The 26,943-nt window shown below is 43.5% G+C and overlaps 1 protein-coding gene across 2 annotated transcripts; it reads right to left on the reverse strand.

The window, feature by feature from the left end:
• Positions 1-3,908: 3,908 nt before the first annotated feature.
• On the reverse strand, positions 3,909-11,007 carry LOC124259555. Of its 2 annotated transcripts, XM_046693704.1 has the most exons (8): positions 10,915-11,002; positions 10,193-10,263; positions 7,988-8,329; positions 7,116-7,184; positions 5,671-5,724; positions 5,308-5,403; positions 4,589-4,669; positions 3,909-4,101 (listed from the first exon to the last, which is right to left on the reverse strand). In XM_046693704.1, exons 3-8 carry the CDS (start codon positions 8,208-8,210, stop codon positions 3,932-3,934), a joined length of 693 nt encoding a protein of 230 aa, XP_046549660.1. In that variant the 5' UTR covers positions 8,211-8,329; positions 10,193-10,263; positions 10,915-11,002; the 3' UTR covers positions 3,909-3,931. The 2 variants fall into 2 exon arrangements, with proteins under 2 accessions (XP_046549660.1, XP_046549659.1); XM_046693703.1 differs by lacking the exon at positions 10,193-10,263 and having other exon boundaries at positions 10,915-11,007.
• Positions 11,008-26,943: the final 15,936 nt, after the last annotated feature.

The raw sequence follows: 26,943 nt of genomic DNA on the forward strand, positions 1-26,943 counted from the left end.
TACAGAATGAATCAGCATGGAGCTTGAAACTCCTATGTAACAACTGTACCAGGGATGTACATCGCATTCCAAGCTTAGGGCTGACGTCATGTTTCCGTCCTTGTAGCCTAGACACGCGGCATCCGTATTATCTGTGTTGCTGCTATTAGCAGATATCAAGAACAGAGCATTGTGGCAAAGTGAGTGAACGTAATGAAATGTTTACCGACCAATACAAGGTCAATTAATTTGGAATGTACTTGGACACAGGAAAGTCTACTTCTATTTCTTCACAAGTGGACTAGTAATATGACGTGGTGCTGATGTGGATTAACTAAAATATCTAGATTGAGTGGTTTTAACACCACTTTGGAGAGTATTTCAGTTCTATCACGGTGTGTCAGCTTGATGTGGGAGGAGGAGTGAATGAGTTGGGTTTAGCACCACCTTGAACAGAATTTCAGTTCTATAACGGTGTGCCAGCTTGATGTCGGAGGAGTGAGTGAGTGAGTTGGCTTTAACATCACTTTGAACAATATTTCAGTTATATCACGGTGTGTTAGCTTGATTTGGGAGAGAGTGAGTGAGCGAGTTGGGTTTAGCACCACACTTTGAACAGAATTTCAGTTATATCACGGTGTGTCCGTTTGATGTGGGGGAGTGAGTGAGTGAGTTTGGTTTAACACCACTTTGAACAGTATTTCAGTTATATCACACTGTGTCAGCTTGATGTGAGAGGAGTGAGTGAGTGGGTTTAACACCACTTTGAACACTATTTCAGTTATATCACGGTGTGTCAGCTTGATGTGGGGGAGGAGTGAGTGAGTTGGGTTTAACACCATTTTGAACAGTATTTCAGTTATGTCACACTGTGTCAGCTTGATGTGGGAAGAGTGAGGAGTGAGTTTGGTTTAACATCACTTTAAACAATATTCAGTTATATCACGGTGTGTCGACTTGATGTGGGAGGAGTGAGAGGGTTGTGTTTAACACCACTTTGAACAGTATTTCAGTTATATCACGGTGTGTCAGCTTGATGTGGGAAGAGGAGTGAGTGAGTTGGGTTTAACACCACTTTGAATACTATATCAGTTATATCACGGTGTGTCAGCTTGATGTGGGGGTATTTCAGAGTGAGTGAGTGGGGAAGGTTTAACACCATTTTGAACAGTATTTCAGTTATATCACGGTGTGTTAGCTTGATTTGGGAAGAGGGAGTGAGTGAGTTGGGTTTAGCACCACTGTGAACAGAATTTCAGTTATATCACAGTGTGTCCGTTTGATGTGGGGAGAGTGAGTGAGTGAGTTTGGTTTAACACCCACTTTGAACAGTATTTCAGTTATGTCACACTGTGTCAGCTTGATGTGGGAAGAGTGAGTGAGTGAGTTAGGTTTAACATCACTTTAAACAGTATTTCAGTTATATCACGGTGTTTCAGCTTGATGTGGGAGGAGTGAGTGAGTGTTGTTCGGTTTAACACCACTTTGAACAATATGTCAGTTATATCACGGTGTTTCAGCTTGATGTGGGAGGAGGAGTGAGTGAGTTAGGTTTAAAACCACTGTGAACAGTATGTCAGTTATATCACACTGTGTCATCTTGATGTGAGAGGAGTGAGGAGTGGGTTTAACACCACTTTGAATACTATATCAGTTATATCACGGTGTGTCAGCTTGATTGTGGGGAGTGAGTGAGTGAGTTGGGTTTAACATCACTTTGAACAGTATTTCAGTTATATCACGGTGTGTCAGCTTGATGTCGGAGGAGTGAGTGAGTGCATTCGGTTTTAACACCACTTTGAACAGTATTTCAGTTATATCAACCCGTGTTTGCTTGATTTGGGAGGAGTTGAGTGAGTGAGTTGGGTTTAGCACCACTTTGAACAGAATTTCAGTTATATCACGGTGTGTCCGTTTGATGTGGGAGGGGTGATTGAGTGAGTTTGGTTTAACACCACTTTAAACAGTATTTCAGTTATATCACGGTGTTTCCAGCTTGATGTGGGAGGAGGATGAGTGAGTTAGTTGGGTTTAAAACCACTGTGAACAGTATGTGAGTTATATCACAGTGTTTCAGCTTGATGTGGGAGGAGGAGTGATTGAGTTAGTTGGGTTTAAAACCACTTTAAACAGTATTTCAGTTATATCACGGTGTGTCAGCTTGATGTGGGAGGAGGAGTGAGTGAGTGAATTCGGTTTAACACCACTTTGAACAGTATTTCAGTTATATCACAGTGTGTCAGCTTGATGTGGGAAGAGTGATTGAGTGCGTTGTGTTTAGCACCACTTTGAACAGTATTTCAGTTATATCACAGTGTGTCAGCTTGATGTGGGAAGAGTGAGTGAGTGAGTTGGGTTTAGCACCACTTTGAACAGTATTTCAGTTATATCACGGTGTGTCAGGTTGATGTAGGAGGAGTGAGTGAGTTGGGTTTAACACCACTTTGAACAGTATTTCAGTTATATCACGGTGTGTCAGGTTGATGTAGGATGAGTGAGTGAGTTGGGTTTAACACCACTTTGAAGAGTATTTATGCTATATCTAATACACTTTACGTTCATTGAGTTTACTTTATTAATGTTTACCTCATGACCATGTGAAATCACAGAATGTTTGACAGATATGAAGACATGTGTTTGTCCGTGAAGTTATAACAGGTTGATCTGGGTCTATCATATCACGGCGTGTTAGCTCAGTTGGGAAGAAGAAATAGGAAGATCGGCAACGCTTGTCACTTGAGGAATCTCCGAGGTACCATCATTGCGTCATCGCCTGTTGTTTGTGATAGATAAAGCAGCCATGGTCAGACTAATGAAGGACTGAAGGAGTGCTCCAAGATTCTTGACACATCCACAGAGCAGCATTCACCGGAACGACTACATACAGTCATATACTGCTGCGTCATGGCTGTCTCGAAGTACAGGCCTGGTCCATTGTTATGCAACTTCTTGCTATTTAAGAAGACAAATATCACTAATGCACCTTCCTGTTGTAACTTCTCAATGTGTGTCGGTGTGTGTGTTTCCGTCTCTCCCGAAACCGAAATCTATGTAAATGGTTTCTCATTAATGCAATTAGTTCTTTGACAATAGACAATGCCTCCCCCTCCCTCTCTTGAATGAAGGCAAAATGTCAAATATCAACTGATTTACTAACTACGAACACTGACAATGATATGTAATAAGAATGTGTCTCTATACACCCCACCTCTCTCTCTCCTCTCTCTCTCTCTCTCTCTCTCTCTCTCTCTCTCTCTCTCTCTCTCTCTCTCCTCTCTCTCTCTCTCTCTCTCTCTCTCTCTCTCTCTCTCTCTCTCTCCCTCTCTCCCCCTCTCCTCCTCTCTCCCCTCTCTCTCTCTCTCTCTCTCTCTCTCCCTCTCCTCTCTCTCTCTCTCTCCTCTCTCTCCTGTCGTTTTCTCTCCCTGTCTCTACACCTCTCCTCCTCTCCTCCTCTCTCTCTCTCTCCTCTCTCTCCTCTCTCTCTCCCTCTCTCTCCCTCTCCCTCTCTCTCTCCTCTCTCCTCTCCTCCCTCCCTCTCTCTCTCTCTCTCCTCTCTCTCTCCCTCTCTCTCTCTCTCTCCCTCTCTCTCTCTCTCTCTCTCTCTCTCTCTCTCTCTCTCTCTCTCACTGTCGTTATTAACGAATCTGTAAGTCGCACATCCTTTCATAAACACCCGAACATAAAGTGATTCAAAGACATTTGTTGGTGATATAGTCAGATTCAAAGAGACACTCGTTCTGTACCAGGCGGAATACCATGCAAATGATCATCGCCTGGCGTTGCCGGATAGGATGCATAGGTTGTGTTTCTGGAATATTCCGCCTGGTGGCCCGCCTGGTGGCCCGCCTTGTGTACAGCTCTACCAGTGACGTCATGTCCAGCTGACCAGCAACCACTGTCCTCTCCGTAGGTAACAACATTAGACAAGGTGCCATGCAGCTTTATGTGTGTGTTAAACAGCACTATCTTCCACGACAGAGTAATACATGTTAGTATTTGAGGACGGTGACGCTGGTGATGCTGCCGATGTTGATGACGTTGGCTGGTTGTTGATGTTGATGTTTACGTAGGCGGTCTGGACAGGGGTCAAAGAGCAGTATGCATTTTCCTCAACGTTCACATCTGAAAATAAAAGATATCGTTTAGTCCTGGGATCGATCATTTAATATCCAGTCAGTAATAACAGACACTGCTCTTCTCTGAAGGACTGAGTGTCTGTTTTTAGTTTTACGCCGCACTCGGCAATATTCAGGCTATATGGCCGTTGTCTGTAAATAATCGAGTCTGGACCAGACAATTAAGTGATCAACAGCATGAGCATCGATCCATGCAATTGGGATACGATGATATGTGTCAACCGCTGCCATCCAGGGAGTCTGACCACGAGATTCCGTTAGTCGCCTCTTAAATTACGACAAGCATGGGTTACTGAAGACCAATTCTAACCCGGATCGTTACGGGTAAGCGGCAGCAGAGGTTACTGGGGACCTGTTCTATCTCACTGTCCCAAACTGTTTGACGAACCCAGTAACAGTCCTCGACCCGGACATCAAACTGAGTACACATTTATATATCCCCTGTTATCCCAATACAATGGTCCATTCCTTACCTCTTGTGGTAGTTTCGTAGTTACCCTCAGTGTCCGTGTTGGCCAAGGTCAAGGTCTGGGTCTGACACTTACACTTTGTCCCTGAAACGTACATGCATGTGATGTACAATGGAGCGTGTTGTTGTCACCAGCTCAGTCGTGCCTGTCTGGTTTACCTACTGGGTATAATAGTCAAGTTCCCCACTTTTCTACAATGCATACTCTTAAAAAATCAATGTTCTTTCGAAATAACTTACACATTCAGAAACTGTGAGAGATATTATTTTCTAGCAGTGGTATTGTTCAGGCATCAGGGGCATAGCTGCCATATAGGCAAAAAGGCAATTACCTACACATAATTTTGTGAAAAAAAATGAATTAAATGAAATGATGAATTTGAGAAAAAATGTTACAGGTGAATTTATTTCAACATGCTGGAAGCATGAATATGTACGTATAATAATTGCATTCTAAACTTTTCCTACACATAATAATTGGCTCAGATACGCCCCTGTGCATACAGGAATTAGTCAGATATTCCTACCTGTTTTATTGACCACTTGTCGTAAAAGCAAAAACATATAATTACTATTTTGTGATCTCTCCATTTAACTACTGCTACTACTACTACGACTACTACACCTACTACTATTAGTCCGACTGTCTGTTATTACAGCTACGTATAATCCTGCTACTAATACCACATCAGCTACTACTATTTGTCGTTGTAACATACTTACATCCAACCACCACTGCCGTGTACAGTGCCGCTGTGAGGAGCACTGACGTCACACACCCGATGATCACAACATAGACAGGCACGCCTGAAGGGTTCGCTGTGAATATAGATAAAACACGAGTTAGACTGCCAGCTGATGAAACAGGTATAAGCCACGTGTTACATACTGATGCAAATGACATTGTTCAAAACAAGCTCGCTTTACCCAGCACTGAATGGGTACCCGGTAGGATTTGATCGTTATGTGACTGTTAAACTCCAGTACCACACTGATCCATTGAACGGGGTATGTAACAAGTTTAACATGTTGATCTGACACGTAATATAGATGTTTATACAGTACAGAAGGAATATTGCTACTTGCTTTCAGCGGGCAGATCATCTGACTGCGGGCGAGAAGTAGACACAGGAGATGAACCTGGAACACACATATCAACACATTGCATTAAGAACATGGCGATGTCCACGTTTTAATCATTTCAAAATTTTAATTTGAGAAAGAATAGAGGCCTGTCTGAAGATTTAAGTACGTGACAAATCAATTCCTGTCCGCCTAATTATGTTATTGTCTGTCTCATTGCCATTCGTCATGTCCCCACTCCTCTCTTTCACAATGTCTCTCCGTCTCTCCGTGTCACTGCCAGTCGCCATGTCTCCCAACCTCTACTTCAGAATGTCTCTCCGTCTCACTGCCAGCCGCCATGTCTCCCAACCTCTACTTCAGAATGTCTCTCCGTCTCTCCGTCTCACTGCCAGTCGTCATATTTCCCCTTCTCTACTTGTCTCTCCGTCTCTCCGTCTCATTACCATTCGTCATGTCTCCCAACCTCTACTTCACAATGTCTCTCCGTCTCTCCATATCACTGCCAGTCGTCATATCTCCCCTTCTCTACTTGACAATGTCTCTCCGTCTCACTGCCAGTCGTCATGTCTCCCAACCTCTACTTCACAATGTCTCTCCGTCTCACTGCCAGTCGTCATGTCTCCCAACCTCTACTTCACAATGTCTCTCCGTCTCACTGCCAGTCGTCATGTCTCCCAACCTCTACTTCACAATGTCTCTCCGTCTCACTGCCAGTCGTCATGTCTCCCAACCTCTACTTCAGAATGCCTCTCCGTCTCACTGCCAGCCGCTTATGTCTCCCAACCTCTACTTCAGAATGTCTCTCCGTCTCTCCGTCTCACTGCCAGTCGTCATATTTCCCCTTCTCTACTTGTCTCTCCGTCTCTCCGTCTCATTACCATTCGTCATGTCTCCCAACCTCTACTTCACAATGTCTCTCCGTCTCTCCATATCACTGCCAGTCGTCATATCTCCCCTTCTCTACTTGACAATGTCTCTCCGTCTCACTGCCAGTCGTCATGTCTCCCAACCTCTACTTCACAATGTCTCTCCGTCTCACTGTCAGTCGTCATGTCTCCCAACCTCTACTTCACAATGTCTCTCCGTCTCACTGCCAGTCGTCATGTCTCCCAACCTCTACTTCACGATGTCTCTCCGTCTCACTGCCAGTCGTCATGTCTCCCAACCTCTACTTCACAATGTCTCTCCGTCTCACTGCCAGTCGTCATGTCTCCCAACCTCTACTTCACAATGTCTCTCCGTCTCACTGCCAGTCGTCATGTCTCCCAACCTCTAGTTCACAATGTCTCTCCGTCTCACTGCCAGTCGTGGGGTCTGTAACCCTGTCTGTATCATTATCTTCGTGTCGTCCACTTGCCCGACGACAACACCACAATGTGCCACTCGTTTTGAGTACCTTCATAAGCCTCTTCAAACCGAGTCGGATATGGGCGAAACGTACTCACCGGAACACTGCACATCCTTTTCGTCTTCTTCGTCTGGAAGGATGTCCACAGTTTTAGATCCACAGTCATCTGCAATCCTAATATTAATCACACCATTTCCTCTCAAGCAGGCCCCCACATAAACGTGACACCATGTCCAAGTAAACACAACAGACAGAGAATGTATTGTTCGTGAATTAAGAGGACCATGTGTTCCAGGAACATCGTAAACGCCTTTGTGTCAAGCATCTGGTTTACTGTAAATGTCTTTGTTTCCTTTCCTTTTATTGGTTCCCGTGATTACAATATCACAAATATGCAAAGCCGTGATGTATAAGGTCACGCCTGGAGTTTGTGTACAGTGTTTATCAGCATTCATTCTGCCATGACCTTGAAGGGTCCTATATTACGATCGACGGAATAAAGAGGCGCACCGATCTCAGTATCGTGTCACACGTTTCGTTGAGTCAGACATGGGTGAGATTGATGTCTTTGTGTGCTGGCGATTAGATGCCTGACACCGAGAATGTGGGTACGAATCACGACCTAACCAAAGTACTAGAATCTGTACTTCACTGAGAAAGTGTAATTCTAAATATGTTACATTTGGTCACTGTCGGAATTATGTATTCATAGTATTTCAGCTGTTTGTCATTTGCATATGTAAACGCCAACATGGACCAGACCATCAAGTGATTAATGTTGCTGGTAACGTCCTACGCGACCGGATGACACAGCAATCACCGAAGGCGACCACCCGATCAACATTCTGACCTTTCACGACCAGCGTTTCCTTTCGAGGTCCAATTTGTACGGGAGTGGTAAGTAAGCTGCAATAACAATGATACTAACACTGACATGTGACAGGGAACATGAAGGTAAATCATACTCACCCATTTTCACCTGAATCTGTTTCCCATGACAATGTGAGTAACTCGTGTTGATATTGCACACATAGGTTGTGACGTCATCACAAGTCGGACTCGGAATGAGTACTTTCATTTTGATGGGGTATACTCCGGAAACGAAAATCTTGCTGTTTACAGACGCAGACTTGCGGCGTCGCACGGTTGCTACGGTAATCGGTCCAGATGACGTCCTCTTCTGAATGTACATGACGCCACCGTCGTACCTGTGCAGCAGCGACTTTGTTGTCAGCCCTTCACACTGTATGACGAGCTGGCGATATTGTCCAGGAACACCCACTGTGTGGAAGGATGCTCTTTTGATGCAGTCTGCAATTATATTGATGGATAAATAGACGGATGGATGGACGGATTGATTGATGGATGGATGGATGGGCGGAGAGTGGATAAATGGTTGGATGGATGGAGTGGATGGATGGATGGATTGACGGAGGGAGGATGAATGTTGGACAGACTGATGGATGGAGTGGATGGATGAATAGACGGATGGATGGACGGATTGATGGATGGATGGATGGATGGGCGGAGAGTGGATAAATGGTTGGATGGATGGAGTGGATGGATAGATGGACGGAGGGAGGATGAATGTTGGACAGACTGATGGATGGAGTGGATGGATGAATGGATGGATGAATGGACGGAGAGTGGATGAATGGTTGGACAGACTGATAGATGGAGTGGATGGATGGATGGATGAATGGACGGAGAGTGGATGAATGATTGGATGGATGGAGTGGATGGATGGATGGACGGAGGGAGGGTGAATGGTTGGACGGACTGATGGATGGAGTGGATGGATGGATGGACGGAGGGAGGGTGGGAGGAAAGAAGGAAGGGAGGGAGGGAGGCAGGGTTGAATGACGGACGGACGGGCGGTTGACTGGATGGTTTGATTGAAAGTGACTGTTTGACTGAGCGAGTGAATAAGTGGTGTATTACGTCTTTAAGTTGTAAATTAAGAAATCGTTCGCTGGAAATGCAAGATGTTGTAAGGAAAGTATAGTGAAGAGAAACAACATGGTTGAACTCAGATAAGAATAGCGTAAATATCCAGAATATTACTGTATCACTGTAACTCTCATGTATATGGGCCGGAGGCCTTTCATACATTACACATCGTTTGACTTTGACTGGTTTGACACTTCTGATACTGAGATTGGAACCCACAATCACACTGTTATCGTAATATATGGGGGCCTCTATACACAGAACTGGACACGTGGGTTCGGCCATCAGTCATGAACAACAGAAATCAACCACAGCCCGACCAGTTTACTCTTCTCGTACATGATGTACATGTAGGGTTCGAGTGACGTCGAGCTGGACACTTAGCGTTTTTGTTCTGAAGACACCGGACGTCTGATAGATCGTCTAGATCTACATGATATTAGGTGATTTAGGACCTTGCTGTCGGACGAACTATACTGATGCCACTTAACATGAATTGATGAAGTCTCTTCCCAGAAGGGCTGTATCCTCCCTAGGGTCTAGGAGTTGTCTGTCATTCGTGGTTGCCCTTAACGTCGTTAGATTACTGATGTTATCTGGCTGTCGGCTCATAGTCGATGGATGTTTCTTAACAGCTCTCAATGGCGTACCAACATTCCGAATAACTTGCCATATGTCAGCTGATGTCAGTTGCACAGGAGGTAAGCCCTGGCCATGGTCAACCGGAAGTTGGCCGTCATCAAAAACAATTTCCCCGATCTGATGCTTTTCCATAAAGACACATTTTGGATAAGGTTGAAAACACATTTAATCGCACATATGGCCCAGGTATCTTTAATGAGGTCCTTGCTAACATTTCAGAATATTTCAGTGGCTTTGCCTTAAATGTTTGCGTCGATGGAAAAAGAGAAACGTCGGACTAAAAATGTCATTCAATACACAGCTACATGCTTGAACAAATGATATGGGGGTTTTAATCCATGACCATTCAGCTTATAAGACGGGTCGATTTCATAAACATTAACTAACTTGGAAATATCGAAATCTTACAAAATTTGGACCTCAGTCTCTACCGGGATCTGCTGTCAATCTGGAAATGGTAGTTGATGACGACCAACTTCCGGTTGAGCATGGGCAGGGCTTACCCCCTGTGAGCTGAGGAAGTAGCTTATCAAAAGCGAAATCAATTGATTTTCCAAGTTATCAAGCTGCAAATGTACCAACCTTGATATTTGCTTCATGACAGCTACACATAAGGCCCGTGATAATCGCCTTTGATCGTAACACGTGCATATCTGTAATTAACACAGATGCTGGGGGTTATAATGGTTGAACGAACAAACATAATCTTGATAGGAATATAACTTGCTATATTGGGATTAAAAATCACGAGTTGCGATTCTTTTTGCATGTATGAATGTGTCAAGTACATCTTTACACCCCACACAGTGCTACGACCACGACTAATTAATATTTTAAGCACCGCTAATCAGCAAATCCAGATAGAACTAAGAGACATAACTCCCAACGCAGCTAAGGCCTATGAAAGCCCTATGTAAGCCGGTCTTCCAGGTGTACAACCCCGAGGGAAATCCGAGCAAGGATATATACCAAGCTCCATGCTTGTTGTATGAGGCGATAGTGACCTCTTTCAATGCCTACCAGCGTACCTGACGACGCTGATCGTTGTTCATTGTATCTGTCATTGGTTTGTCTAGCCGGACTCTGTTATTTGCAGGTTGCCGGGATACAGGAATAATAATAATATTATTAATTTATTTTATAGCGCCTAGTATCCGTCTGTCTGGTTGCTCACTGGACGCTGTAATCAGAATACTATTATTATTACTCCGAATAACCCAAGCTGCCTGTGAGGCGCTAGAGGGTCCCATCGGGTACCCATTTTCTGCCGAATATCAATTACCAAAACGAAAAAGCGTACTTACTCCCGTAGCGTCCGAACACTGGCCAAACCAAAATTGAACTTAAAAGAAACAGCAGCACGGTGTTGTCCCTCATCGTGTCGACTGTGGGGTGACTGTCAGTGCTACACTGACTCATGTCCAGCTGATCTGCTGACACATTCACCTCACATCCGATCATCTCTCAAGGGGATTTCCGCTGATGTCTCAGTCGTGTCGTGCAGTCTAACAATGACAGTCACAGCGTACCCCCTTAGCCGTAGGACACAACATTTTCAGCAAATGTCAACAGACTGAATGTTGTTTGACGGTAGAAATATTCAGTTTATTTCATCACTAACTGAAGTATATGTCAGGGTACAAGTATGGGGACTTGTGTCTTACAACTCGGGTACACTGAAAGTTCATCGCGATGGTGCGGGTTACAATTAGTCTTCATCAACGAATGAATGTAGGTTGTCGTGAGAGGTGACTAACAGGGCTGAGGGGCGGTGGGTAGCCTAGTGATTAAAGCGTCCGTTCGTCACACCAAAGACCCGGGTTCGATTCCCTACATGGGTACAATGGAGCCAATATTTTGGATCCTCGTCGTGATTTCGCTATAGGTGGCGTAACACTTAACTCACGCACTCACTAGCAGAATCACGTGTTCGGTCTTGCTGACTCGGTCGATGCATGTCATCGTAGATAGACCCTCTTCATGTCAATCACTGGATTGTCTGGTCCACATTCGATCATGTTCATGTAGCCGGCATACAGCTTGAATATCTGACTTAAACAACAAGTAACAATTGAAATGTGTGAAGCGTATTGGCAGTTCAAACTTGTTTACTGAGGGCCTTATAAAGAAATCTAATAATCGAACGCGAGGGTCCGCGTTAGAATGAACTTTCAGTAACCCATGCTTGTCGTAAGAGGCGACCAACGGGATTGGGTGATCAGGCTCGCTGGCTTGGTTGCACACATGTCATCGTATCCCAATTGCGCAGATCGATGCTCATGCTGTTGATCACTGGATGGTCTAGTCCAAACTCGATTATTTACACACCGCCGCCATATAGCTGGAATATTGCTGAGTGCGGCGTAAAACTAAACTCACTCACGCACCTGTTGAAACACTTGTGAATACATTCAAATCAATTTCGCCAAGAAGGTATATAGCCTAGTCGTCGATAGCTCCACCATTCACTATGTAGTGTTGTGTTCCTGAGAGGCGCCCCAGATACGGGGATCGTGGGTTCGAATCCCGGGTGGGCATGATCCCATATCTTGGTTTGTCAGGACCATACCCGTTCTTGTGAGTTTCATCTGAAGTGGAAAACCGCTTGGGTTGTCTTTACCACATTACTGACTGACTGAGTTTAGTTTTACGCCGCTTTAAGCAATATTCCAGCAATATCACGGCGGGGGACACCAGAAATGGGTCTCACACATTGTGCCCATGTGGGGAATCGAATCCAGGTTTTCGGCGTGACGAGCCAACGCTTTAACCATTAGGATGCTCCACGGCCCCTTACTCCATTAAGCTGACCCGCCGTCATACACCTGGATTTCAGTTAAATGTGGCGTTTTACTCCTCACAATATTGAGGGGCGGTGGGGTAGTCTAGTGGTTAAAGCGTTGGCTCGTCACGCCGAAGACACGGGTTCGAATCCCCACATTGGTACAATGAGTGAAGCCAATTTCTGATGTTCCCCGCCGTGATATTGTTGGAATATTGCTAAAAGCGGCGTAAAACCAAACTCAGTCAGTCACAATATTGCTATGCAATATCAAATGAAATATTTATATAGGGCCCGTAAGTAGGTCACGACACGTCGTGAGACCCTAGAGCTCCCGATGACAAACAACGTACACTTGGTCCGGTCTAGTAAAGTCATATTTGGCGGTCGCGAAAATTGGAACTAGAACTGGTTCTTGAATAAACGCTTGTCACCGGAAATCTGGTACCGGAATTAAGGTGTGTCCCGTCTCGCATATCGCAAGTTGGCTCGCGCAAAGGGAGCCGGGAACCAGCCATGAACCGGTATACAGTAACCGGACATAAACTACATCATCGGACATAATGACTCGGCTGTGAAGCTGTGAGAACTAATAATATTGCGTTGTTAATACAACTCGTATACACTGGGACTGTAGTGGAGTGGATACAGGGTTTTCCTGCAGAGCTGACTGTCGTGGTTTGATCCGCGGTGCCGTCATACCAAGCGTTAATGAATGACACCTGTACTTGACACTAGAAGGGCGGGGGTAGCCCATTAGTTAAAGCGTTCACTCGTCACGCCGAAGACCCGGGTTCGATTACCCACAAGGGTACAATGTGTGAAGCCCATTTCTACTGTCCCCCACGTGATATTGCTGGAATATTCCTAGAAGCGACGTAAAACCTTACCCGCATTTGGCACTAATCCATAGGGGTATATAAGCAGGACTGGCCTGCTCACTGAGTGCATCACAGGGCTTCCTAGTAACACTGAGGCCAGGTATCTCATTGAGCTACCAGTAGAAGACGGTCTTAGTTGGGTCTACTGCAAGCAGCACTGCACACACGTGCATGTCACCGTGTGAGTGAAACCGTCCCCAGCACCACTTTTGAGAGCGCGGAATGTCCTGGTAACTCTCTATTTCTTGAAAGTAAAAGGGCTTGTAGAGTGATGGCGAGTTACGAGGATATTCCCCTACTAAGATTATATTTTATGTGACTCTTTATATCTTGATACATTTCCTACACCCCAATGCAAGCACTTCAAAATTATCGAGAAAGCGTATATAAATGTTTATAAAAGTAATATTTGTTTTTAACGGCCCCTCATTAAGTGACCCACTTTTGTCCGTACCAACTTACCGTGCACACAGCATGTAACATGTGCACTGGAACAACTTTCCACGCCTTATTAATAATAGGATATAAACAATAGAATGACGTCACAAATGTAATTTAAGCCCTATTCCAACGTGATGTTTACGAATCGAGGCCTATGGAAGGGACACAACTCCTTATACCTCAAGGCGAGACAGCATTTTGTCGCCGCGCAGCAGGTGGGGGGACAATTTCTAAAATTGAACGAAACGTTCGTAAAATCTCCTATAAATTCCACCCATCGAACGATTCGTTGCACGTTGAATCTTCAGGATGCAGTCAATTGGTTCTGTACCTGCTTTCAGAAGTGTCACAGCGGGGATTGGTTGTCCTCAGAAACACTATGATCGTGTATCCAAATAACTGATTCAACCACCGTCCGTTTCATTTCATTTGAGACCGATGAATTGCTCACACAAAATCGAATACTTGCAACAAAACTAAATTTTGCACCGTCACATGAAATCGACAGACCAACTCTGACTATTTGTCTCATAATTTTGTGCAACCGAATAAAAATTTATTTAACAAACAATATTTATTTTGTCACTTTTCGCTATTTTGTACGAGGGGGGGAACCACTTGCTAAAACTGACTGACTGACTGAGTTTGGTTTTACGCCCCTTTTAGCAATATTCCAGCAACATCACGACGAATGACACCAGAAATGGGCTTCACACAATGTACCCATGTGGGGATTCGAACCCGTGTCTTCGGCGTGACGAGCCAACGCTTTAACCATTAGGATACCCCACCGCCCCACTTGCTAAGATAACAGCTACGTGTGCTGGCTGTTCTACCAGCATTTCATCGGTCTCAAATGAAATCAAATGGATTGTAAATAGGTATGGATCATGAAAATCGTAAGGATATTTTATTGTAGTGAACAGTGTCTGTTGATGTAACGGTATACGAATATTTCAAGATGCCCAAGATACTTTTTTCATTACACCACCATCACTACTCTCTTGATATAAAAAGACTGCGAGTCCACTAAACGACATGTTGACCCCTTTTCTCCTACTTTGTCAGGTGAGAGAATCAATACTGTTTTACGCCGCCTTTTGTAGACATATAACTTTATCACCTTGATACTGTTTAGTCTTAATGTTTTATTAGTATCATCGACGTAGTGAGTGGATGCTCACAACACCGATCACCGGATGGTCTGGTCGACGATGTCTTACGTACCTACATACCAGCAGGGGTAGTTGTATGCTAACGTTTGCTGTGGCTAGATGTTGGATCGAATCCTGAGTTAAGCCCGTGGTCTAGCCTGTGAGCACCAGTCCCATGACAATAGGTTTCTACGATCAATGGGCGGTGGGGTAGCCTAATGGTTAAAGCGTTCGCTCGTCATGCTGAAGACCCGGGTTCGATTCCCCACATGGGCAGAATGTGTGAAGCCCATTTCTGGTGTCCCCCGCCGTGATATTGCTGGAATATTGCTAAAAGCGGCGTAAAACCATACTCACTCACTTACTCTACGATCAATACGGTACATAATACAGATTGATACATTGAGATACAGATCGAGCGTTCGATAGTGATACAGAGTACAATGTTGCGATGAAGTGTGTTACATACAGTGAGTGAGTGAGTGAGTGAGTGAGTTTTACTCCGCTTTTAGCAATATTCCATCAATATCACAGCGGGGAACACCAGAAATGGGATTCACACATTGTATCCCTGTGGGGATTCGAACCCGTGTCTATGGCTTGACGAGCGAATGCTTTAACCACTAGGCTACCCAACCGCGCCCCGCGTTACACACAGAGCCTGTTACGCTTCATAAATCAAGGAATGGGAGAGATAGAGAGGAAGCCCAGTTGTTACAGCGCTCACTGGACACACCGAAGGCCTGAGTTCGAGCCCCTAGTGGATGTAATGTGTGAAGCCGATTTCCAGTGCCCCCTGTCCTGGTACTACTAGTATAGTGCTCACAGCGGCGGAAAACGCTATTCACTCCCTCATGGTGTGGGATGCTTCTAGCGTCCTAATTCATTTTCCTTGCAACTATTCATAAGGGTAAATATTCTTATTATCAATAACCTGTAATTAGCAACAGTGCGTATTGTATTTATCTTGTCAACGAAGGCCCATCTTGTCAACGTACGTCCATCTTGTCAACGTACGTCCATCTTGTCAACGTATGGCCATTTTGTCAACGTATGGCCATCTTGTTAACGTATGTCCATCTTGTCATAGATCGACTCTCACAAGCACTGCACAAAAACAAGGGTACGCTACCTCCTCGAACTACATTCAACAATGATCGGGCATGTATGGATTGTGTTAAATCGCACTCGCGAGATACTTGCCAAGGAAGATTGGATTCATAAAGACAGAGTCTGCGTGTATCCCCTACTTCCTGAATGGCCTATAAAAAGTCGGTACACTCTTTGTCGGTGTGCTGTCTGTCTGTTGTCGGTTTACTGTCCATCAATTTCTATGAGGGTCAGAGTGTCTGTGTGCACATGCGATAAAAACAATCTTACCGTCTACGTTGGTTCGTCAGTACAAATACATCACTTCAGATGTCACACAATGAATGTTTTCTTGAAACGAAATTTCGTTCAAATCAAAACACGTGTTCATAGACACTAAACCAGTGTAATATACCGGAGGGGCTTTAGCAAATAAAATAACAGTAATATTATTTAGAATGTAGGTGAACCAAAAAACAAAAAGAATATCAGAAAAAAATGAGAATGCACCCATGACACTTCCAAGCTTTATCGCCCGCTCCCTTGTGCACGTGTGAATATATGAATATGTTAACTGACTTTGTCGTTAAATCATATATTACATAGGACATGCAAAAACGCTATTACGGTCTATGGGCCTTTGTGTGGAAGACTTTACACGCACCTGTCGCCTGCTGCTTGGCTTGGGTAACAGCGAAAGATTAATGGTTCATCGACTGAGATAATGTCATGTGTTGACTCTGTGGCCAGTGTTAATAAGTGTATATGACACCTGTGGGTGTAAGTACACTGAAACAAATAGTGAGTGAGTGTCATTTTGCGCCGCAGCGAGCAATAATACAGGCATGAAAACACGATTAGAGTTCACTCATTGTATACATGCTGACTTTCATCAGGGCATGAAAACACGATTAGATTTCATTCGATGTATACATGCTGACTTTCATCAGGCATGAAAACACGATTAGAGTTCACTCATTGTATACATGCTGACTTTCATCAGGCATGAAAACACGATTAGAGTTCACTCATTGTATACATGCTGACTTTCATCAGGCATGAAAACACGATTAGATTTCACTCATTGTATACATGCTGACTTTCATCAGGCATGAAAACAAGATTAGATTTCACTCATTGTATACATGCTGACTTTCATCAGGGCATGAAAACACGATTAGATTTCATTCGATGTATACATGCTGACTTTCATCAGGCATGAAAACACGATTAGAGTTCACTCATTGTATACATGCTGACTTTCATCAGGCATGAAAACACGATTAGAGTTCACTCATTGTATACATGCTGACTTTCATCAGGCATGAAAACACGATTAGATTTCACTCATTGTATACATGCTGACTTTCATCAGGCATGAAAACACGATTAGATTTCACTCATTGTATACATGCTGACTTTCAGGGAGGGAATGTCAGACGTCACGCTTTGTCAATGCATCCTGTCTAAATCTAAAAATCGTGTCTAAAGCAAACCACGGGTTTATATTATGGAGAACACCTGGATGCTGACACTCAGTCAACCAGATCACCCATTATGACAACCCGACCCGTGAAGATCCGGGTCACAATTGATCTGCAGTAACTAACGGAATCAGGTGGTCAAGCTCGCTGACTTGGCTGATCATCGTATCACAAATGCGTGGATCAATGCTCATGGAGTCAGTCGCTTTATTGTCTGGTCCAAACTGTCGTCATACATCTGAAATATTCCTGAGGCGATACACAACAAACAAACAAACAAACAAACAAACTTTGACAATCCGATCAAATCTTGTATAATAGTACCTAATAGTTTATAGATGGTTTATGGAACAACACGTGAGCTGGGTGCGAGATTTCAAGTTCACATCATTTGATAGAGATAATCAAATGTGTCAGAAATACATCTGATATAAGATATATACATCTGATATAAGATATATACATTTGATATAAGATATATACATCTGATATAAGATATATACATTTGATATAAGATATATACATCTGATATAAGATATATACATTTGATATAAGATATATACATTTGATATAAGATATATACATCTGATATAAGATATATACATTTGATATAAGATATATACATCTGATATAAGATATATACATTTGATATAAGATATATACATCTGATATAAGATATGTACGTCTGATATAAGATATATACATCTGATACAAGATATATACATTTGATATAAGATATATACATCTGATATAAGATATATACATTTGATATAAGACACTTGGTGCGTGTGACAAGTTGAGAAACAAATCATTATGAAACATTATGTTATTGCATGACACACGATAAGGTGAGGTGAGGTGAAATTGGATTTAACGTCGTGCTTGAGAATATGTCGCTCATATGACGACGTGCATGCGTGTGTATGTGTATGTGCGGCTGCTTGTACTAGCCCAGACTGAAGCTGGTTTTATATTGCTAGCCCCCTGAGATACCTTGCCGCAGTGAAGCATGAATACCCCACTCAAACACAGTATACTGACTCAGAGCCTACCAGTCCTTGTTGTACCCATTAATGCTGAGCGCCAGGCAGGGACCAACAAGTACCATATTTTAACGTCTTTTGGTATGACGCGGTCGGGAATCGAACCCGCACCTTCCGCTCTCACACACGATAAGGAAGTATATGCAAGTGTTACACACACAGACGTTACTCACGGCGTTCACTGTTTCCGCTTGTAAACAAGTGGGAATATGATGCAGAGTGAAAGGACAGTCGATCATCGATCACTAATATTTTCGGTAAACATTTCACAAGCGGATACATTGCAATCGGGTGAACTCGTTCAGATTCGGAAGGTGATCGCGTTCCGCTCGGGCGACAGACGCGTGACTCACACGACTCTTACACATGATTCACACTTGGCCAACCTGTGGCTTTACGCGTGAGTTCCTCGTCTGCGTTCGTAACTTCCAACTGTGATTGCATGAATGTTTTTATGCTAGCACGAGGGTATAATTGTCACTACATTGGATGAGATAGGCAGGCATAGGGTCATGGGCCGCTGCTCATCATATTAACCATTGGTTTGGAAAGCTCATATAATCGAGTTATGGATATGCGTTAAAGGAACACGGGACAAACGATTACAGAAGCAAAACGAACATCAAACACAGATATACAAACAAAGTCATATGGTGAGTTCATGTATTGGACCATTGCGTAGATCGATGCTCATGCTGTGATCACTGGATTGTATGGTCCAGACTCGATTATTTACAGCCCGCCGTCATATAGCTGGAGTATTGCTGACTGCGGCGTAAAACTAAACTCACTCACTCACTCATATATCGGATCACATCAGACCCATATCGGTCTCGGAATCCGCATGGACTGATCAGAATTGGGAGAATCAAAAAGACATAACCAGAAAATAAAGGCACGAGAACACAGACGCTGACTTAACTAACGAACGAACTGAAGAGGGACACAATTCGGAGTTGACAGAAGATCAGACACAAATAGACTGGAAAGACACAGAATCCGAAAACTTAGAAAGATATCAGAAAAGACACATTTTAATCAGCCAAAGAACTCAGTCAGACACACGCAAAGCAAAACAAGTCCGCTTGAAGATGTCGCGGACATATTGACATTTATTAATAATGTAGACAAGCGTACATTCCAGTAAATCAAATGTGTCAAAACGTAAATATCGGCCATTAAAAACGTCCAAAAAACTACTGCGATGATTAATGGTTCAAAAACGATGTCAGTCCATGAGGTAATTCTGCACTCAACGAACAGCCATCCGAACCTGTTTGTGTAGGTAAAACCGAGAGCCGTACACCTCCAACTCCACTCATTGTTCCGGGTGCGAGGCGTATTATATATTACAGTTCGACCGCCGTGGAGTCTGCGTGGTTGGGGCTGCAATGAGGAAGCACTACGCCCTGATCGAGCCATGTTAGAAGGTTTTTGACAGTTGATGGGAGTACATTGCCAGTTGGAAAATCGGGTAGATCGTATCTGGAAAGCAATGACCTGCAAGAGGTTACTGGGGACACCGTGTAAAGGATTCACGGAAAGCTAGTTAGCAGAGTCACCTTTCAATGAAAACATTATCGAAACAAAACACAGAGCATGGGTAAGGTACTACGGATATCACGAATCCGACAGTCCGGTTGAAATTAAAGGCGATTACCTATGACTACACAGTCATATAGAAGCATTAAGATCTGATACCCGTGTTGGAGATACTTTTACGGATGTTAACTTCTGTAATATAAAGTGAGTGAGTGAGTGAGTATGGGTTTACGCCGGTTTAGCAATATTCCAGCAATATCACGGCTGGGGACACCAGAAATGGGCTTCACACATCGTACCCATGTGGGTAATCGAACCCTGGTCTTCAGCGTGACGAGTGAACGCTTTAACCACTGGGCTACCCCCGCCCTTCTAGTGTCAAGTACAGGTGCCAAGTACAGGTGTCATTCCTTAACGTTTGGTATGACGGCACCGCGGATCAAACCACGACATTCAGCTGTCCAGGAAAACGCTGTATCCACTCCACTACAGCCCCACTACAGAACATGACGTTTCGGAGTATATTCTAACTCCTTCATCACGTGTCATAGCACTCCGAAACATCGTCTTCCTCGTGTTACAGAAATTCTCATGCATAAAATTTTCTCTCCAGTTCGCCTTTGATTACAGGCAAGTTGATGCTGTTTAACGCCGCATTCAGCAATATTCCAGCTATACTACGCCGACTTGTAAAACGTCGAGTCTGGACCAGGTAATCTAATCATCAATATTTTTAGGACCATTCCACGCGAACGAAATCCAATCAAACATGTTGCCCGACTGACTGCCTTTTACGAGTATCACGAAATGATGAGGACGTATATTCCTACCCGGAATACGGACACCATTGGGGATTATTACACTTTACACCTCTTTACACTTTGGACAGTAGTTCAGTTTGATAAGGACGTGTCGGCTCAACTTGACGCTCCTCAATGCCTGATTGTTTTGGCTTCGAATCTTGTATTCGTCTCGATTAAGATCCTTGAAAACATAGGGTCAGAACGCGGTGTGGACAGGTCCACGACCCAAGCATCTTAATCGAAACGCACTAGAGATCCAAGGTCAAGATCAACATATCCTGAGACGGCTAAAGACGACAGTTTACAGAAATGACAACGCGCCTGGCCGGATTGCCACAGTACTGCCAAAGGTAGTTCTACTTGTTAACTATATATATGCCTTGCCTTGTCCATCAGCAATTTGTTACCCAGCCCTAACATTAGGTTAAGTCAATACGGCCCCTCCTCATTGTATTGAGCATTATCCCCACCCGACATCTTCTTAATCCCCACCCGTTACACGTGCAGCTGTAATATCGATGTCTACGTGATAGCTTCATGTCTACGTGGCTATCTTCATGCAGTGTGGCATTCCGACTGATTCTGTACAGAAGACTACGAGCATGACGTGCCGCTCGGGGGTTAATGGTCGGATAAAGGGGGTTTCTCGTTCAGGCCCAGGATTAAAGTCTCGGACATTTAGCTTGACGCTCTTCAAATCTCGTGTATGGAAACTCTTTACGACCTGTATGTGTGTGTAAACTGGAAACTCTTCACACCTTGTGTGTGTGTGTGTAAACTGGAAACTCTTCACACCTTGTGTATGTCTGAACTGGAAACTCTTCATACCTCGTGTGTGTCTGAACTCGAAACTCTTCACACCTTGTGTGTGTCTGAACTCGAAACTCTTCTCACCTCGTGTATGTCTGAACTGGAAACTCTTCACACCTTGTGTGTGTCTGAACTCGAAACTCTTCACACCTCGTGTATGTCTGAACTGGAAACTCTTCACACCTTGTGTGTGTCTGAACTCGAAACTCTTCACACCTTGTGTGTGTCTGAACTCGAAACTTTTCACACCTTGTGTGTGTCTGAACTCGAAACTCTTCACACCTCGTGTATGTCTGAACTCGAAACTCTCTTGTGTGTGTTCACACCTTGTGTGTGTCTGAACTCGAAACTCTTTCACACCTTGGAAACTCTTCACACCTTGTGTGTCTGAACTAGAAACTCTTCTTGTGTGTGTCTAAACTCACCTCACACCTTGTGTGTGTCTGAACTAGAAACTCTTCTCACCTCATGTATGTCTGAACTGGAAACTCTTCACACCTTGTATGTGTCTGAACTCGAAACTCTTCACACCTCTTGTATGTTGGAGCTTGAGACTCCACTCACTGCTGAGTTTGTAATAAAAAGAAGGTCTTATGCTCACATAATGTTTGTGTATCAAAAGTTCCTAAATAATTGCAGATATGTAGCACTATATATTTTATTATGTGTACAGTATTATATTCACTTGTAAGTAGGCCACATTTGTGAATTTAGTGCTTTTATTTGGCGAAATCCGACGTAGCTGGATGCTTTATTGGAGCAGCAACTAGATCTTCAGCTGGAGAATGATCTGTGATCATTAATTTTTGCAGCATGTTCATGAATTCACTAAATCCCAACAACCACACAAAAGTACGATACTGTTATCCAGTGGAAAGACACTATTAGTCAGTGGAACTATACTATTGGACAGTTGAACGCCACTTCTGCATTACAACTGCGTTGGAGAATGTACCAACACCCTTGGAAACTGAAAGTGATTATAGAGATATGAAACGACACTACTCACTCAGCAGTACCCCAGTTATATGACAATCGATCCGGTTAATGGCATCGATGTCATCGTTCGATCGAACGTGTGAAGGATGGCAACATGAACCTGTTTGTAGCCTCTTACGGCAAGCATAATGTATTGCTGAGGACACTGGTTTTCCACAGGCCGAAACGATCGTATTATCGAACGAAACAACAGTGTAGGACAACGAAACGACAGTGTAGGACAACGAAAGGCAACGAAACGACAGTGTAGGACAACGAAAGGCAACGAAACGACAGTGTAGGACAACGAAAGACAACGAAACGACAGTGTAGAACAACGGAACGACAGTATAGGACAACGAAAGACAACGAAACGACGGTATAGGACAACGAAACGACAGTATAGGACAACGAAACGACAGTATAGGACAACGAAACGACAGTATAGAACAACGAAAGACAACGAAACGATAGTATAGGACAACGAAACGACAGTATAGAACAACGAAACGACAGTATAGGACAACGAAACGACAGTATAGAACAATGAAACGACAGTATAGGACAATGAAACGACAGTATAGGACAACGAAACGACAGTATAGAACAACGAAACGACAGTATAGATAAACGAAACGACAGTGTAGAACAACGAAACGACAGTGTAGAACAACGAAACGACAGTACAGAACAGCGAAAGACAACGAAACGACAGTATAGAACAATGAAACGACAGTATAGATAAACGAAACGACAGTATAGAACAACGAAACGACAGTGTAGAACAACGAAACGACAGTATAGAACAACGAAACGACAGTATAGATAAACGAAACGACAGTGTAGAACAACGAAACGACAGTGTAGAACAACGAAACGACAGTACAGAACAGCGAAAGACAACGAAACGACCGTATAGAACAATGAAACGACAGTATAGATAAACGAAACGACAGTATAGAACAACGAAACGACAGTGTAGGACAACGAATCGACAGTGTAGAACAACGAAACGACAGTATAGAACAGCGAAACGACCGTACTGGAAAATGAAACGTCAGCAAAGACATCAGACAAGAGTTACTTAGTTCAGCAGGTTCTTTCAATTTGTTCATACATTTTCATTAATGGTTAACAATGAAACGTTCATTTAAACTTATAAATGAAGCAACACAACTTAAATATCTCAACCACCATTTTCCTCTTCGTGCTACAAAGACAACAGACCGAATCTTTCGAATGACCATGCACGCGCATCTTTACTTACTTCGGGGGTATATACGCATATAACACCCGTGCACGTGAATTTCGTGACCCGAAGACCACAGCCAGGTAGATGAATAGGTTTTCAAGTGCAAGATCGCCAGCCTCGGGTTGGCCTTGGTTCCCTATACACACACACACACACACACACACACACACACACAGACAGACACAATCACGGAATACACAGAGACACAAGCAGGTCGTTTAATAATGAGTTTAAACTTTAAGCAAATTCTGTTTGATTTAATACTAGTAGCCGTTGGGATAAAGAGGTTTTTAGCTGGGCAGGGTTACAAGAAGTAACAACTATTCGTGTGAAGCGGTCTGGATCCGAATCATTCCGCTCTCCATACGTAATGGTTGCAAGACACATTCTCGCTGATACTGAAATCTGACACATTGAAACAGTGAACACCGATTACTGAGAGAAACTTCATCTCATAATGTGGCGATTTCAATTCTACAAAAGTCTATTATAGAAAACCGTAAAGAAAACCAGCCTTTTTCACGCCTTGGGGAACTTTATACTTCAGTCAGTTATAGCTATACACTTGTCGAGCAAGCACAAAACATGTCAGTGTTTCAAACGACAATATTTGTTGATGAGCAAAATATTTGCTAACCAAACAAAGGTGAGTTACAGGGGCGGACTTGCCAAGTGTCCAGGTAGCGGAACACAGGTGTCTTTTGCGAGTGACACACGTGTTTACATGTCGATATACACCTGACCTACTTTATTCCCATGAGGCGTGATTGAGTGCGTCTCACCAGGCGGCATGTCAGTTTCTGCATATGTTGCTCTCGACTGGGTCGGAAGCGTTCAGCATTAGAGGATTGTTTGTCGAGTTGGCTGTCTTCAAAACCGTTAACCGTTAAACCGAAATATATGTATATATATATATATATACAGACTCAAACCATCGAACACAGTGAGTGACTGAGTTTGGTTTTGCGCGGCTGTTAGCAATATCCCAGCAATGTCAGGCCGAGAGACACCAGCACGGCGAGAGACATCAGCAATGTCACGGCGAGAGACACCAGCAGTGTCACGGCGAGAGACGCCAGCAATGTCACGGCGAGAGACACCAGCAATATCACGGCGAGAGACACCAGCAGTGTCACGGCGAGAGACAGCAGCAATGTCACGGCGACAGACACCAGCAATGTGACGGCGAGAGACACCAGCAATGGGCTTCAGACATTGTACCCATGTGGGGAATCGAACCCAGGCCATATATGACCTGCCTAGCTACACGTGAAGATATGGGTTAGAACTGGTTTTCAGTAACCCATGCTTGTCGTAAGAGGCGACTAACGGGACCGGGTGGTCAGGCTAGCTGACTTTGATGACACCTGTCATCCCAGTTACGTAGATCGACGCTCATGATGTCACTCACTTGATATTTGGTCCATACCCGATTATTCACAGACCGCCGTCACATAGCTGGAATATTGCTGAGTGCGGCCCTAAACAAAGCAGAACAGTTCCTGTTTTTTTTTATATCCAGTAATAGCCAAATGGTGGTCAGGTTCGAGAATTAGCGTTGTTTTCTGATGACTTGATCTGTTGTTCATGATATCTGTCACTATGTTGCCTGGTTCAGACTAGAGTATTAACGGCTGGAATATTGCTGACTATCATGGGGGCCATCATTTATATGGAGAGAAATCAGCGTCCGGGGCATAGTATCTCAGTGAGCGGGCACTACAAAACCAGCTTAACTCTGGGCTACAAGCAGCCACACATACATACGGATGCTAGTCGTCATTTGAGCGATATATCCTTAAGTCCGACGTTAAACTCCATTTCACCTCACCTGTCAAGACAGTGAAATGTTGTTTTACGGCATGGTCAACTTTCCAGTTACGAAAACCTGACTTCATTAAATGCGTTAATACATGGTTTAAATCACCATCTGAAGTTTTTAAGTTTAATTGATATTTTTGTTTATAGGTTATCTGCGAAAGTGACTCCTATTTCAAACACTGAAAGATTTCGTTCACCCGTCAATACCGCACCTTAATGGTGGACACGTGATTAGCCGTCCAATCAAATCGTACCTGGTATAAAACCTGGTATCACCAGTTACGTTTAGATATGCAAATGAAAAGGCGCCCTGCACGTGCCCGGCGTGCTATGTCGAAGACCAACATTCACACCTGCCAGTCGGGATAATAAATCATATACATCGCACAATAAATGAAATCGACATGGCGTGTGTTCGCTTTGTATCTCTTCGGAAGGAATTCCATTTGTTTGTAGTGTCGCGATATAATAATGTAATAAAGGAACACTGAATGGTTGTGAATGATAAATACACTTAAGGAAATGCATAGCTACTGTATATCGCACGGTCGTATTCAGAGTCTTGAATTTGTAATATGTCTTTTGACAGAATTCAACAATAGAAGCAAGTAGGGCACTTGATTTCTGAACAACAGACACCCTTAGAATGTGAAATATGCCCGTAAATAACAGCTAATGTTTGACCAGTCAAAGATCGAATAAAATACCAGGGCTAATCGCTTCAGGTTTCAAATGCAACCTCTTTAAGAGACATAGAAGAACACGAATGGAATCTTATTTTGATCGGGATTGCAAATGGTTTGTTAAAAGGCATTGTAAATTATATTAACTCTATCGTATTAAAATATCCATGGTATGCTAGCCACAAAAACCCTTCGGTATTGATTGTATGAATCTGGTAATTTCTTGATATGAATACAAAAGGCAGATTATACTTGAATACAAGGCTATAACGGGAACGGAAATACTCGGATCCTGTCCATGAATGGGGGCATTCATTATTCAGTTTATTTTTCAATACAATAATACCCAATTTGGAATGTAGCTATACAAATAAATACAAATTAGTTTGTGTAACATCACAAATATACGTTCATCAAAAGACACACTGTGTGATATCGGAAGAACTGAATATTTCGAATCGTTTATGATCAATGATAACGCTGTTGAGCTAAATGACAAAAGGAGTTATGTGTATGGGGCTCCTTTCACGAAGGAAGCTTTACTAAGGTAAACCTTAACTCCCATTCTTA

This window comes from Haliotis rubra, unplaced genomic scaffold (assembly GCF_003918875.1).
Source record: "Haliotis rubra isolate DU_JTF1 unplaced genomic scaffold, ASM391887v1 Scf729, whole genome shotgun sequence".
NCBI lineage: Eukaryota > Metazoa > Mollusca > Gastropoda > Lepetellida > Haliotidae > Haliotis > Haliotis rubra.

Excerpts from the sequence above, each read along its gene's own strand:
- LOC124259555 (XM_046693703.1), bottom strand. The coding sequence starts at position 10,987 with ATGAGGGACAACACCGTGCTGCTGTTTCTTTTAAGTTCAATTTTGGTT. Across the intron at positions 5,725-7,115 it reads AAAGGATGTGCAGTGTTCCG|GTTCATCTCCTGTGTCTACT; the intron begins GTGAGTACGTTT and ends TGTGTGTTCCAG. Across the intron at positions 4,670-5,307 it reads CACGGCAGTGGTGGTTGGAT|GGACAAAGTGTAAGTGTCAG; the intron begins GTAAGTATGTTA and ends TGTACGTTTCAG.